This window comes from Syzygium oleosum, unplaced genomic scaffold (genome assembly GCF_021117445.2).
Source record: "Syzygium oleosum isolate NSW1041296 unplaced genomic scaffold, Sole_v2.1 Sole_v2.02, whole genome shotgun sequence".
Taxonomy (NCBI): domain Eukaryota; kingdom Viridiplantae; phylum Streptophyta; class Magnoliopsida; order Myrtales; family Myrtaceae; genus Syzygium; species Syzygium oleosum.
The window spans coordinates 4,324,489-4,338,307 of record NW_026607486.1 but is presented as its reverse complement, the minus strand read 5'-3'; the positions used below and the strand labels follow the sequence as shown (position 1 = coordinate 4,338,307).

The 13,819-nt window shown below is 39.7% G+C and overlaps 2 protein-coding genes across 4 annotated transcripts; one reads left to right on the top strand and one right to left on the bottom strand.

The window, feature by feature from the left end:
* The first annotated feature begins 4,213 nt into the window (after window positions 1-4,213).
* LOC115668759 (uncharacterized) lies at window positions 4,214-6,320 on the top strand. Its single transcript, XM_030590160.2, has 2 exons — window positions 4,214-5,060; window positions 5,596-6,320. The coding sequence occupies exons 1-2, from the start codon at window positions 4,382-4,384 to the stop codon at window positions 6,195-6,197; spliced, it is 1,281 nt and encodes a 426-aa protein (XP_030446020.1). The 5' UTR covers window positions 4,214-4,381; the 3' UTR covers window positions 6,198-6,320.
* A 1,112-nt stretch (window positions 6,321-7,432) lies between these two features.
* LOC115662757 (pentatricopeptide repeat-containing protein At4g08210) lies at window positions 7,433-12,770 on the bottom strand. 3 transcript variants are annotated; one of them, XM_056308645.1, is made up of 3 exons: window positions 10,220-12,770; window positions 9,982-10,138; window positions 7,433-7,963 (listed from the first exon to the last, which is right to left on the bottom strand). In XM_056308645.1, exon 1 carries the CDS (start codon window positions 12,500-12,502, stop codon window positions 10,427-10,429), a length of 2,076 nt encoding a protein of 691 aa, XP_056164620.1. In that variant the 5' UTR covers window positions 12,503-12,770; the 3' UTR covers window positions 7,433-7,963; window positions 9,982-10,138; window positions 10,220-10,426. The 3 variants fall into 3 exon arrangements, with proteins under 3 accessions (XP_056164620.1, XP_030440733.1, XP_030440724.1); XM_030584873.2 differs by lacking the exon at window positions 7,433-7,963 and adding an exon at window positions 8,019-9,804; XM_030584864.2 differs by lacking the exon at window positions 7,433-7,963 and adding an exon at window positions 8,019-9,256.
* Window positions 12,771-13,819: the final 1,049 nt, after the last annotated feature.

Genomic DNA, 13,819 nt, shown 5'->3' with positions numbered 1-13,819 from the left:
AATGTTCAATTTGGTCCCTAAACTTTTAATTTGTTCAATGTGATCCTTGGACTTTCGGTACGTGTTCATTGTAATCATTGAATTATATGAAAATGTTCAATATAGTCCCTAAACTTGAATTAATGGAAGGACTGCGTATAATATTTTCATATAGTTCAGGGATTAAATTGAACATATACCGAATGTTCAGGGATCAGATTGAATAAATTAAAAGTTTAGAGATCAAATTGTACATTGAGCCAAAGTTTAGGGACTATTTATGTCATTTTCCCTAAAAAGAATCGATACTTGAAGAGCTTTTCCTCGATATTCAAGTTGCCCAGAATCACTTGCAACATCTAAAGACATTACATCTTTTAATAATGTAAGAGTGCCCTGAACTGTGTGCCATTTTTCCCCTTGCAACTCACTCTAACCCCCTAGCAAACCAAACTAACACAGTGAAACCATCGTTACGTACATAAAATAAAGCCTTCCTACTTCGGCTCTTACGTACATGTCGCGTAATTACGTTCAGTAATATGTTTTTGTACCGTCTAATAAAATAATTCAGGAAAAGAATGTGTTGAGGACTTTTTATTTTAGGTCGATTCAGTCTCATCGCATCTCATTAAATTTTGAAAATGTTTGTTCGTGAGGCACTCATTAACAAACTTATAATCGTAATGTCACATTCCGAAGTGTCTCATCTAGTTTTCAGACTTCATGGCTAACTGAATAGACAAATACTAAAAAGGATAGCTTTAATCTTAGAATATCCAGAGCCATTTCCCGTGAAGACGCTTGAAATATATTATTTTTTTGATTTAATATGCTTATAATTTTGATTATCTTGAAGTACACATCGTTTCATATTTTCTAAGCAAATGGAATATCATGTCTTGAAATGTTGATAATATCAATGATCATTTTAACATATTTATTCCGTGATTCATCAAATTTAAGTTGTTTTTTTCTTATGTATTGCAAGTTACTTTAATGTAGAATTTGAACTAGCTTATCCCCGTGCAAATACACGAGAAGACAACTTAGAAGACGAATTATTAGTGAACAGAAATATAATAACTCTAAAAAAAAACTTGAGGATAATTATTTTCCTTTAATTGTGAACATTGATTCAAACACCGAGTTTTGTGCCTTACTGATTTAATTAGCAATTAATTCAATTCAACGCGTAAGTTGAGTTTTGTGATGATAATTTTATTGTTGATTATGTAATTTACTTTTATCTAGAACATTTAAGTAAAGAGTTTTGAAATATATAGAGTTTTTATCATTTCAATTCTGATTCTTCATTAGTTTCTTTCCAACATTCATCTGGATTTCGTTAGTGAGTGCTCCAGAGTCACTTATTAAACAATCACTTAAGAATTTTTTTTTTCAGTTTTCAATGCATTAATTATCCTTATGTTATACATAATTAATGCCTTGAAAATCGAATCATTCAATTAAAGTATAATTAATCCGTAACATGACCCCATTCATTTTTATAATGTATACCATTTCTTTGCATTTTGATTTCTTCAAAATAAGTATATATCCAATTTGATTTTTATTTCTTCTGGAGCTCTTTTTTAATTTAGAATTTGAGTATATTCATTAATCTTGATTGATTTTTATAATGTATACTATTTATTACAAATATATCTTTACTTATTTCGATATATATATTTTGACCCTTCGTCCGTTGTGAAGTGGGCCAATTTCACATTTTTTTCTCGAATGACACATTCAATTGTCAACATCAGATGAAAAACTCTTAAACTTTTCTTTAACTTTTATGTAATGATTTTGTTTAAATATGTACAGTTTGTGATAGACAACATTCTATCTTGAATTAAAACTTTATTTTCTTACACGTTTATACTTAAGAAAATCCTAGTAAATCATCTAACCGTTGGGCTTCATTTCGTAATTGCTATTACAATCATAATGTGCACCACGATCCTCTCAAACATAGAAACGGTATTTATGATTTAATTTCCTCAAACAACGTGCATATTCTTAATCTTATTTTAAGGAGTACATGACGACACTTTTATTCTTTCAGTGACTTTTTCAATTTTGTATCCAAAGAAACTTCGAAGTACAAATTTATGTATTCACACCATATGGATAGCCAATCTTATTTCCAGTAAACTTATCAACATGTTTGTGCTTATTAAATTATAAACTAGCAACAATGCATGCGTGGTGTCACAAGCGTGCCAAGATAGGAAAAAAAAATCGACGAAAGATTTATCAATCTATACACAAAATCTAAAGAATAAGAGAGATGTTTTTAAAATTATTGCAGGTGAGAATGTCAGATATCAAAATGAAAAAGAAGGTCCAAAACAAGTATATGTAAATGAACTATAAAGGAACTGGATAGCTCTTGCATACTCCATTACAAAGTATGAATAGAGAAGCAAGCATGCTCAGTGTTCTCAATTTCCGAGGAAATGATTCATGGAAAAGGAAGAGCATGAACAAGCCGAGGAAGCATGCTACGACTACGAGTCTCGGGCATAAGCACGACAGGAAGACTCAATCATTAAGCCATGTGCTCAAATAAACTAACCATGTTTACCACCATTCTTTGTTGGAAATGAAAAAAAATGTGGCCTGACAAAAAATTTGATCTTTTTTTTGCCACATATGCATCCTTAATAACACAGCATCATTCATTATTCTTCTGTCTCTGAATAATTTTCAAGTTGTTGATTAGTCACGTCATGCCCACTTGAAATCCTTTTATGAACAATAAATGAAATACTATTGCTTTTCATCATAAAAATCAGTGTCATAGTGTTCTGGAACGACAAAAACATAGTTAACGGATAGGCTCATATGATTAAACCTTTTTTACAGACGATGGGATTTTTAAGAGACGTTGCACAGTGAGTTTAAGGTTTCGAAATGCTTAACTGTCAGGACAATGGCTTCATGTTAAAGACAAGGGGTGATGGGGGATGACTTTGCTTTCTAGTTAAAAGTGAATAAAGCTTACTGTTTCAGAGCCGGAGGCAAAAGGAATAACTCGGGCAGCCTTTTACATGTAGAGGGAATAATCAGGGAGCATCTTCCTGTTAATTTCCCACACTTAACCCAATGAAACCCTAGCTTTGGTTACGGGTCGTTTTCATAAAGAACTTGACCCATCTCTGTTCTTTCATTACTTCTTTTTTTCTCTCTTTTGGGCCCCGGGAATGCAGAGCAGAGAGATTGTTTAATTCAGTCGGACTCTGATGTTTATTACAAAAAAAAAATGCAGTTTCAGTTCAGACAAGTGGTGTGAGAGTATTAGACATCCAAGGTATTTGAGAAAGTATACAAAAATTTATGATGGGGTCGTACACTGTTCACCACACCGTGTTAATTCGAAATGTTGGGACCAGCAAACAATGTACGATCATGTATGGAAAATTTCCATGACCATTTGGCATTGCTAGCATGGCAAGATACATAAATGTTGAAGCATTGGTAGCAAGACTGTTAGCTTGCCTTTGCTCTTATCTTTTCTGGTTATATCTATAGATAACGAGGAATATCGCGTTAGGTGAAGAAATTTTGCGCGCCAAAAGGGGTTTAAATTGATTATGCTAAGTCAGTGTAGGTTTCTCTTAGTCTCAGTCCTCAGGGATGCAAAGCCGCATGAGAATCATTTATAAAATAAGTCTTGTAGAACATAATAAGCGTACGCTTTTTTGAAATTCGGTGTTTGAACGAAAATTTGAACGAGCCTTTGTAATGGATATGTACGCATGTTTCAATGATTATGCAGTCAAAATGAGGAAGAATTCACTTCACTGTAGTAAATACGCTCTTATAATCACAAATAGTCTTACGAAAACGAAAGGTCCACGACTCTGCTGCTATATTTGCTCGTGGACGTGAAGCAAAAGCCTAAACCCAAAACAGACCGATGATGAATTTCACTTTTCTCTTCTTCTTTCCTTAGTTTCTTACATCTACATTCTAAATCATTTCCCTTTGTGATAGAGTGGATATGAAAAACAGACTTCTATGTACCCAATGAAACGCTTAAAGGGCCTTAAAAGATCCAACCCTAATAAATTGCTCATATACATCCTAGTAGTTAGTGTTCAACGTTTTTTTTTTTTGGGGGTCTATTTAGGGTTTTGCAATATAAAATTTATAATTCCAAACTCCTAAGTTTATGTAGGACCCCATGAGGCCCAATTATTTTTGTCACCTCTACAAAAAAAGCAGCTTCTCTTGGTACTCTCTTCACTTTCTTTGCTTCACTCAATATCTCTAGAAACCAATCTGAAACCTAGTTCCATGTGAAACAAATCCTCAAGCTCAGCCAAAACAATCCACTTTTTTTCTTCTTTTCTGTACCTCAAGCTATAGCACCACATTTGTTTCTGCTCCAATGGCCAAGCCTAGAATCTCAAGAAAACCCCAAGAAACACACAAGACAGAGAGCAAAGATCTCCAGAAGCTAGAGAAATCATCCTCATGGACTGTAGTAAAGAGTTTCTTGAGCTTGAAGCATCTCCAAACACCAGAACAGCAACCGCTTAACCCGGATAATAAACAGCAGAAGCAGCAAAACCAGAAGCAGAAGCAGCAACAAGAACAAGCAGCAGTTGCAGAAGAAAGCACCAGAAAGTGCAAGAAAATGAAGTGCTCAGGTTCACTTTGCAGCAACACAAAGGTCATGCAGAAACCATCAGAAGTGATCGCTCCTGAAGCCCTCAAAAGAAGGTCTTCAATGGGTTCGTTTAGCGGTCCTAGTAATAACACTAACCATAGCTCGAGTTCGAGCAGATCCATGAAAGTCCCTCTGCAGGAAGTCAATGGGGTTGTGCCCTCTGCTACTTCGTCCTCGCTCTCGGTGTCTCCCAATAGTTCCTCCTATGGTGGGTCTTTTAGGGGAATGCCATTCAGGAGATTCTCTGGCTGCTATGAGTGTCGAATGGTGGTTGATCCGGTTCTCGGTTTCACCAGAGACCCTTCTCTGAGATCCACCATTTGTTCTTGCCCCGAGTGTGGGGAAATCTTCATGAAACCGGACGATCTGGAGCTTCATCTTGCTGTTAGACATGCAGGTAAGCCTACACACGAGTCCCCGAAGTATAGTCCTGTTCAATTTGTTTCTCATTATTGCTTCGGAAAGTAGCCATCCCATCATTGAATTCGAGCGAGTGACATTCGAGGGCGCAGTTCCTACTAATTTAAAAGATACGGCAATGGCGAGAGTCTCAATGGACTATTTTTTCATCTGTCCTTCATTTTTAGCATCTTAAAATATGCAGTGTGAAGAGTCTTCCTCACAATGTGCAAGGATCACAGTGATATCGAAGTTTAAGATATATAACAGTAACAAGCTTGTAGAGAGCGAATCATAGTAGTTTCTTGTCGCTATAAAAGATTAGACTTTACTCCACAATGAGATTTATGATCTAATCAAATTTTCCGGAAATGCAGAAACTGTGTCTGTCTGCACTTTCCCCAAAAGCCAGAACTGGTCCTTATAACTTGCTTTCAGTTTAGGCAGTCACCTATCTCTGTTCTAGTTATGGCTTATCTCATCAACTTACTCAACCAATTCATTTTAATCCTTTTGTTTTCCTTATTATGTAGTGTCCGAACTGGGTCCAGAGGACACGAGCAAGAACATCGTGGAGATCATATTCCAATCCAGCTGGTTAAAGAAACAATCACCCATTTGCAAGATAGACAGGATCCTCAAAGTCCACAACACCCAAAAGACCATCTCCAAGTTTGAAGAGTACAGAGACTCCATCAAGGCCAAAGCCACCAAGAAGAACCCCCGTTGCATAGCTGACGGGAACGAGCTCCTCCGGTTCCACTGCACCATGTTCTCTTGCTCGCTAGGCCTCAACGGCTCCTCCAATCTATGCAACTTGATACCGCGGTGCAACGTGTGCAACATAATCAAGAATGGGTTCAAGGTCGGCGAAAAGGGGGTCTTGACCACAGCAACTAGTGGAAGAGCCCACGACAACGCGAGTTTGGTGATGAAAACAGAGGATGATGAGAAGAGAGCAATGCTGGTGTGCAGGGTGATTGCAGGGAGGGTGAAGAAGAACATGGAGGGAAGCATGGAGGAGTATGACTCTGCGGCTGGGGCTTGCGGGTTGTACTCCAATTTGGATGAGTTGTATGTGTTCAATCCTAGAGCCATTTTGCCTTGCTTTGTCGTAATCTATAGGGGGTTTTAATAGTTTCTTCTTGCTTTCTTTTCCAGTTTTTCTCTTCCTTTTCTTCATTTGTTTTTCTGATTTCTTTTTCAGTTTTTCTATCTGCAATATCATGTTGAGGAAAGATTAATTGCTCCTTTCCAATGCGTAAACTGCTCGGGGAAATTCTTTCTGTGTTGCTCTTGGGGGCTTGTTTTCTGAGAGATTTAATTTTGATAGGCTAGTTGCATCACAAAGATTAAATTTGATAGATCTCTGGAAGCATCAAACATGCTTATCCGATAAAAATCAATCAATTCGATCCTCACGGAGTACACTTGTCCAAAAACAATTAAAGAAGTGCAGCTTCACTTAGGCCAAACAGGGCAACCATGAGAAACACAATGGTGCCAAATGACGAGGCACTTGATAACGGAGGTTCAAAGATGGAATGAAGTGCCAATGATAGCCAGGGTCAATAGAGTCTCCAGACAAAGACGGAAAAGTATTGGAGAGTTTTTCTTATTCACCTCAGAAAGTCTAATTTGAGCATCAAGTCTCTTATCTAGTCCTATTCTTGATCAAATTTTGCGTCTCAAGTTCCAAACAACATTCTTTTTCACGTTGGTTTAGAGGGATAATCGGTTCCTGCTTATTTTACATTAAGACTAACAGATGAGCCCAAACTTGATATGCGGGCAATTCGCCCACACAAGGTGAAGGAAACTTCAAACTTGTCAATGGTGCTGAGAAGAAACTACAAATTCAATCTAACTTTAGGCTGGGCCAGACCAGCTTCTGCTCCTGTTTTTGTTCCATGATAGTTGTCTCTTTCTTCCTGCATAGACAGTCGCGCATGGCCTTCTTTGCTTTGTGATGTGCAGTTTCGACATCTTCTTGACTCTTATTTTGTACTCATTATCTCATGATGTTCACTTTCTTGAACTTCGACAAGATTTTTAAGCAAGCGAGGATGGGCTCAATTAATGAGCGCTCTAATAGAGAAATTAGTGCACATTTCGGCTTGGAAAACCAAAATCCTGGCACTCATATAGAGATATTGTGTATAGTTAGTACCTTATACACCTACTGATTATTTCAGATTAAAGAAAGCCATATACCCATATCGGTGTACGACTTTTACATCAATTGACTCCACAATTTCTAAAATTGTATGTATACTATAAGACCTCGAGAGTCGATACCACAATGCATTACTCGAGCATATTTTTTAATCCCTCTCGGAGAATCCTGTACCGCACAGATCAGATGCACTATTACCGCGGAAAGTGCGGACTAAAGCCGAGTTAATCAATGGATTCAAAATATCCACATAAAGAATAAGCAAGTCAAATCTCTCTGTCTCTCTCATCAAGAGTAAACTTTGGCGCCAAAAGTGGAGTGGAGGGGCCACTAGGAGCATTTGTCTGAATTTTGGTACCAAATTATTGTTTCCAGCTTAGGAAAGAAAGAGGAAACGAAAAGGAGGCAAAAAAGATTGCCTTGCTTGAGAAAACTGAAAAAAGAAGCTCACATTTGCTCACGCTCGGCCACAATAAGGAAGGAGAGGTGGGATTGGTGAAATGATTGAAGAATGAAAGCAACAGAACATTGGCATGATAAAAGAGACTTCCACAGAGCTAACTACCAAAAGCACGATAAGAGTCCTTACAGAAAGCAAATGATCAGACCCCATGTTCCTGTGCTTCATCCAAAAGTTGTGAGGTCGGGCTTATTTGTCTCATAGCAGGAACAATCGTGGGACCATCGCTATAATTGAAGAAAGACGACGGGGGACCGTTCATGTTCTGCCAATCGATGGGGAATGAGTAAGGTGATCCATAATAAAGCAAACAGAAGATGAGATGAACACACTACTCATTGACTTTCATTGAGATCGAGAAGTCCTAGTCATGTGGTAGACTAGACCATTACACTATAGGTAGAACATGTGAACTTTGTACATTTCTTAAATGTACCTGAACAGTTTGTCTTTTATACTACCTCTGATAATCCTAGTGAAGATGAAAAAAGATAAAAAAAAAGTACTGAGAAAGGATGTAACTATAGCTTGGAGCAAGCATCAATTAGCGGCACCGTACTCCATGAAGAACTGGTACTGTTAAGTGCTGAAGCCCTCTGATCGTCTGATTTGCACTACATATTAGGAGAAAGCAGAGAGATTACTCATGACTGGCACTGGAATAACAGAGCGAATGCCCAAAAATGGATTCTTTTGCGTTGTGTCTGGGAGATTCAGCTAACCAGAATCGGTGATGTCATATCTGAGTGAAAAATTTAGTCTCGAATGACTTTAGTTTCTCTCTGTCATGCTATGAATCTATATTCACACGAATCAAGCATGGTTTTAGGTCAGCCCCGTGATTCCATAATCAGTCCCAAATCAAGCATGCTGGAGGTGAGCCATTCAAAAACTATCCTACTTCCAAGGCATAATCAAATTTCACCAGGCTTTCTTTTCCTGCCACGTACAGAAGTAGACGTGTGAAAACGGCCACCAAGACTTATTAATGTGATGTCAACAAGTCAGGCACCTGGATACCAACACCTTAGGTTGAAAGTTTGCAGGGACTATCTCGTCCTATCTAAACATATGCTTCTTTGGAGTCGCAACTATTGACGGATTTGAAGGCCTTGCTGTCATTCACAGCGCCACAGACAAGGGGATAAACCACAATAGAACCACCCCAAAAAGGGAGGCTTTGCTTTGCTCCGGCATCATCTGGGGTTGGTTGGTGCATATTCACATTTCCCTTTGAAGGAAGAGAGATTGGCTCTAGAATATGCTTATGACAGGGTTGGATAAAACCAGCCCGATTTCCATTGACAGCGACGAAGGAAAAAGGCACTCAGGCCACAAGCTTCTGCGAGACAGAAATTCCTCCACCAAAGACTGATCTGGCGAATGCCAGTACTAGTGTTTCAGGAACGATTTATGATAGAATCATGTCAGTCTAAACGCGAGTGTTGTCTAAGAACTATATCCATCAGCTGACATACGACCTCGAGCCTAACTGAATATGAGCCACAGTGGAACTGAGCCTGAACCAGGCATTCAGTGCCTTCCAATCTCTGACTTTCTGGACATAAGAAAGGGTAATGTTCAAGTTCAAGGAAGTTTCAATCTTGAAGAAATCACGTAATTTGCCAATTAGATACCCATGCCTCATGAAAAAAGGTTAAAAACGTGGCGCCAGAATTTAAATCAAAACCACACGGATGCTGATGCACACAGAAACACATACTTCATTTCTGCTTCATCTGAAACTTAAAATATATAATGTAAATAAATGAAGGACACAATTTTTTAGAGTGAGAACCAACAAGTAATGACAACCCAAATTGGAACTGATTGCAAGTCCTTTTCTAATTCACTATCTTCCTAAGGACTTGCAAAATCAATCTAGATTTGCTCTCTAGTCCAAAGTTGTCTTTCTTCTAATGATTAATTTGAATGGTCTTATTGCATGCGTGTAATAACAGGTATATGTGCACTGATACTATATAACAGTAAACATATCTTTGTATATGTGCACATGGACTGTTGAAGAGAAATAACCTTGCAATTTTTCCCCTTCCTTTTCAACATTGCTTCCACCTTCCAGTTTGGAATATACAAACTGCAAGGCTACACGCAAAAATTCAGAAGGATTCAATTCACAATCTTTAGAGCACTGTTGCTGATTCCCAAGTCAGGTTTCTTCATTTGCAAACAAACCTTCAAACAAAAAGGAGACACTGTAGCAAGAACACATTGACTCTGTTTTAGGACACCAAAAAGGAAAAATTAGGAATTTCAATTTACCTCTGAATTTGGTGCATAATGTAGCTGCAAAGCAGCACCTGCCAGATTATGCTTCTCAGATATCAAGTTCTCGACTCCTCAAGAACTCAATGTGGCGAATAGAAGATTTGTGAGCCTATAGAGGCATAGACCAATATGACATGTCTTCTTCACTTCCCTATAAGCATCTTAGATTGAATTAAGTACAGAGGGTGACACTCATAAATCTCAATTAGAAAGAAGAGGAAAGCTTGTGTACCTCTAAAGTGAAAGACGTAGAAACATTTTAAGATAATGTGAACAGGCATATCTAGAGTTTCTAACAGCTTTTCTGGTACTATAGGAAGCATCCACATCTTCCTTCCATGTGATCGACTGCAGAAAGAGCTATCTTATGCTTTCGAACCCTGAAAGTCATTTTTGCATAAAATCAAAACTCCGTTACGCATGCTGGAAATCAAGACTTCTAGGTTGAAATCTCCACCCAGCTTTTTCCAGCTTCTTTAGTCCCCAGTTTCTTAGCAGATTTTCTCACTTTGGTCAGGTTTGCCCACAGACCCAGTGTTGCATAGACGTTTGAGAGCATCACATATATTGAGGGGTCTTCCGGAGAGATTGCAAGGAGGTTCTCTGCAATGCCATCAACTAGTTCAGTTTTACCATGACTTGCACAAGCCTCCAGCAACGAGCACCATATGGTTTTATCAGGTTTAAATGGCATACTGGAAATTAATTTTTCTGCCTCTTCAAAATGCCCGAATTGACCAAGAAGATCAACCATGCAGTAGTAATGCTCGCAATGAGGTATTAGTCCATGTTCACTGCCCATGGAACTGAATACTATTTTTGCCTCTTCAATCAGCCCAGCATGTCTACAGGCTGCAAGAACACCCAAGAAGGTAACTTCATTGGGCTTTTGCCCTGTTTGTAACATCTCATAGAACAACCCAATTGCCTCCACTGCTCGTCCATTTTGTGCACAACCCGTAATAATAGCCGTCCAACAAACAGTGCCCTTTATTAAAGTGCTGCCAAATAGTTTTAAGCCATCCTCAATGTCACCACATTTTGAATACATATCGATTAGAGACGTAACAGTAACCTCCTCTAGTTCATACCCACTCTTGACACTCAAAGTATGCACCTGTTTGCCATTTCTGATAGATGCTAAGCTTGAACAGATTTTTATAATACATGAAATTACAAACTCATCCACATACACACCTGAAGCCATCATATCCCTAAAAATGGAGAGAGCAAACAAGTCGTGCCCCAGCTTTGCACACCCCACAATCAAGCCAGACCATGCCAAAATATCTCTCTGTGGAAGTAGGTCAAACAATCTCAATGCAATCTGAATATTCCCATGCTTTGCATATAAATCTACAAGAATGCTTCCAACAATATAGTCCAATTCATATCCACTGGTAACAACTAAAGCATGTAATTGAATTGTAAGTCCCAAGTCAAGCAAGTTAAAGCAGGCCTTCAAGCCACTGCTAAAGGTGTAAGAATTCATGCGCACCCCTGACCAGTAAATTTCCGAGAGCAGTTTGAGAGCAGCCCTGTTGTGTCCACAGGCAACATATCCAGAAAGTATGGAATTATAAAGAGCCAAAGTTTCATGATCTGAAAATCTGAAATTCGTGCATTCGTCAAGCACTCTGAGTGCCTCACCTAGTTCATCACATTGAGAATACATATCAACCAGCGCCGATGCAGAGTAACAACTAGATTCCAGGCCCGACTTAACAACATAACCATGAGCTTGTTGCCCAAAAGCTAGCAAACCAAGAGAACCGCAGGTTTTGAGAGCACAGGAGAATGTGAAACCATCAAGCTCTAAACCTTGGTGGTGCATCATATGGACATAATCCAGTGCCCGCGGGCTTCCCTGATCTGCAAAACCAGCAACAATGCTGTTCCAAGAGACAACATTCCGGCCTGGCATCTGATGAAACAAACTCAACGCCTCATCCATTAAACCTTCCTCACAGTACCCGAAGATCATAGTATTCCACGAAACCGATGTCTTCGGCGATATTTCTCCAAAAACGCTCCTGGCATCACTCACACTCCCACACCTGACATACATGTTGATAAGGGAGTTCATCAAAACAGTGTCAGACTCCATTTTAGCTGCGGAAATCCTGCTATGAAGCCTTCTACCCAAATCAAGATCACCCAAGAGACCGCAAGCTTTCAGAACCGCAGAGTACACGAACTCGTTGGGCGTCTCTGCTCCGGACTCCAACATTCGGTGGTACAATCTGAGAGCAACCACAGGCTCTCCCACATTAACATAGGCGGAAACCATAGTACCCCAAGTGACCAGATTCTTGTAGGGCATACCATCAAACAGCTTATATGCATCGCCCAGTTCACTCGAACCCACGTACATGGAGATCAGATTGTTAGCGAAATACACATCATCCGAGAGCCCAAGCTTGATCACCTGAGCGTGAACTGATCTTCCAGGTTTGAGAGCTCGAAAGCGCCGACAATGGCGCAGAGCCCCCACGAGACTACTGCTCAAGTCCATCCACTTCCCCTGAAGCTTCAAGAAACTAACTTTGCCACATCATTGCACTGGGAGTTCACTAGAAAACATTCAAGCAGTCTGATTCGCCGCAAAGCTCAAGTTTCGAGAGGGTGTTCCATGAATTGGGCTCCGCCACGAATGAAGCCCGTGAACGCTGGAAGGACAGCACTACAGAATCAGTCAATTCATCAAGCCATGCTGGTTGAGACGAACTGCTAGGCAAGTAAGTATTTTTATGAGCTCTAGCTGTAACCTTAGCTCAATATGCAACGAGCTCGTAAGAGTGCGAATGACAACATTTCTCTTTTCCGGCCTTATATTTGGCTAGAAATTAAAAAATTTATTTCTCTATCCTGGATGAGTTTTTGAGCAAAAAGTGACGTTTGATAACGACGCAAAATTTCTGTTCCCGGAATAGAAATTCGTTTGATAACGACGCAAAATTTCTATTTCCGTCGGCCGGCGAGTGGCGGGGGCGAACGGGCGGCGAGTGGTGGTGGCGACTAGCAACGGCGGATGGCTGGCGAGCAGTGGTGGCGATGGGCGATGGCAGATGGCCGGCGAGCAACGGGTGAGCGGCAGCAGACGGTCGGTGAGTGGCCGATGGCAGTGGCGAGCGGCCGGTGGAAGCGGCGGACGGCCGGCGAAAGGCGATGGCGGCGGACGGCCGGCGAGCGGCGATGGCGACGGGCAACAACGGATGGCCAGCGAGCAACGAGCGGCGGTGGGTAGCCGTCGAGCGACAATGAGGGGCGGTGGGCTGCAGCGGACGGCCGGCTAGCGGCAGGCGGCGACAGACGGCAAGCGAAAGGCGACGGCGATGAACGGCAAGGGCGAGCAATACAAGAGGGTTTTTATTTCTGTTTCTGTTCCAGAAATAGAAAAGCAAAAAATTTTAATTTCTTATTTCTGTTCCAAATTTATTTTTGGGGCAAAATTTATCCCAGAAACAAAAAAATGAAATTATTTTACTAAACGAATTTATGTTCCAAACCTGTTCTTGAGAATAAAAAAATAGAAAAACAGGAAAATAAAATGGTTATCATTCGCACCCTTATAAAACTCAACTGCACATGATAAACGAAAAGATAGAGATTATGGACAAGGTTTAGATGAGTATGAGTACGAGGAGGCTTCTATGATGAGGTCATCTCTTGTACAGTAGTAGAATATGCTTATTTATTAGGGATAACGACACCAATTGTGTTCAATGTATCCCTAAATTTTGGCTTAATGTATAATATGGTCTATCAATTTTTAATTTGTTTAATATGGTACTTGAATTTTTATGTAGTCCCTAAACTATTTGAACATTTT

What these genes read in the sequence shown, in the direction of transcription:
- LOC115662757 (XM_056308645.1), bottom strand. Translation starts at nt 12,502, where the DNA reads ATGGACTTGAGCAGTAGTCTCGTGGGGGCTCTGCGCCATTGTCGGCGC.
- LOC115668759 (XM_030590160.2), top strand. Translation starts at nt 4,382, where the DNA reads ATGGCCAAGCCTAGAATCTCAAGAAAACCCCAAGAAACACACAAGACA. An exon ending in TCTTGCTGTTAGACATGCAG is followed by an intron (nt 5,061 to 5,595) that starts GTAAGCCTACAC and finishes CTTATTATGTAG; the next exon opens with TGTCCGAACTGGGTCCAGAG.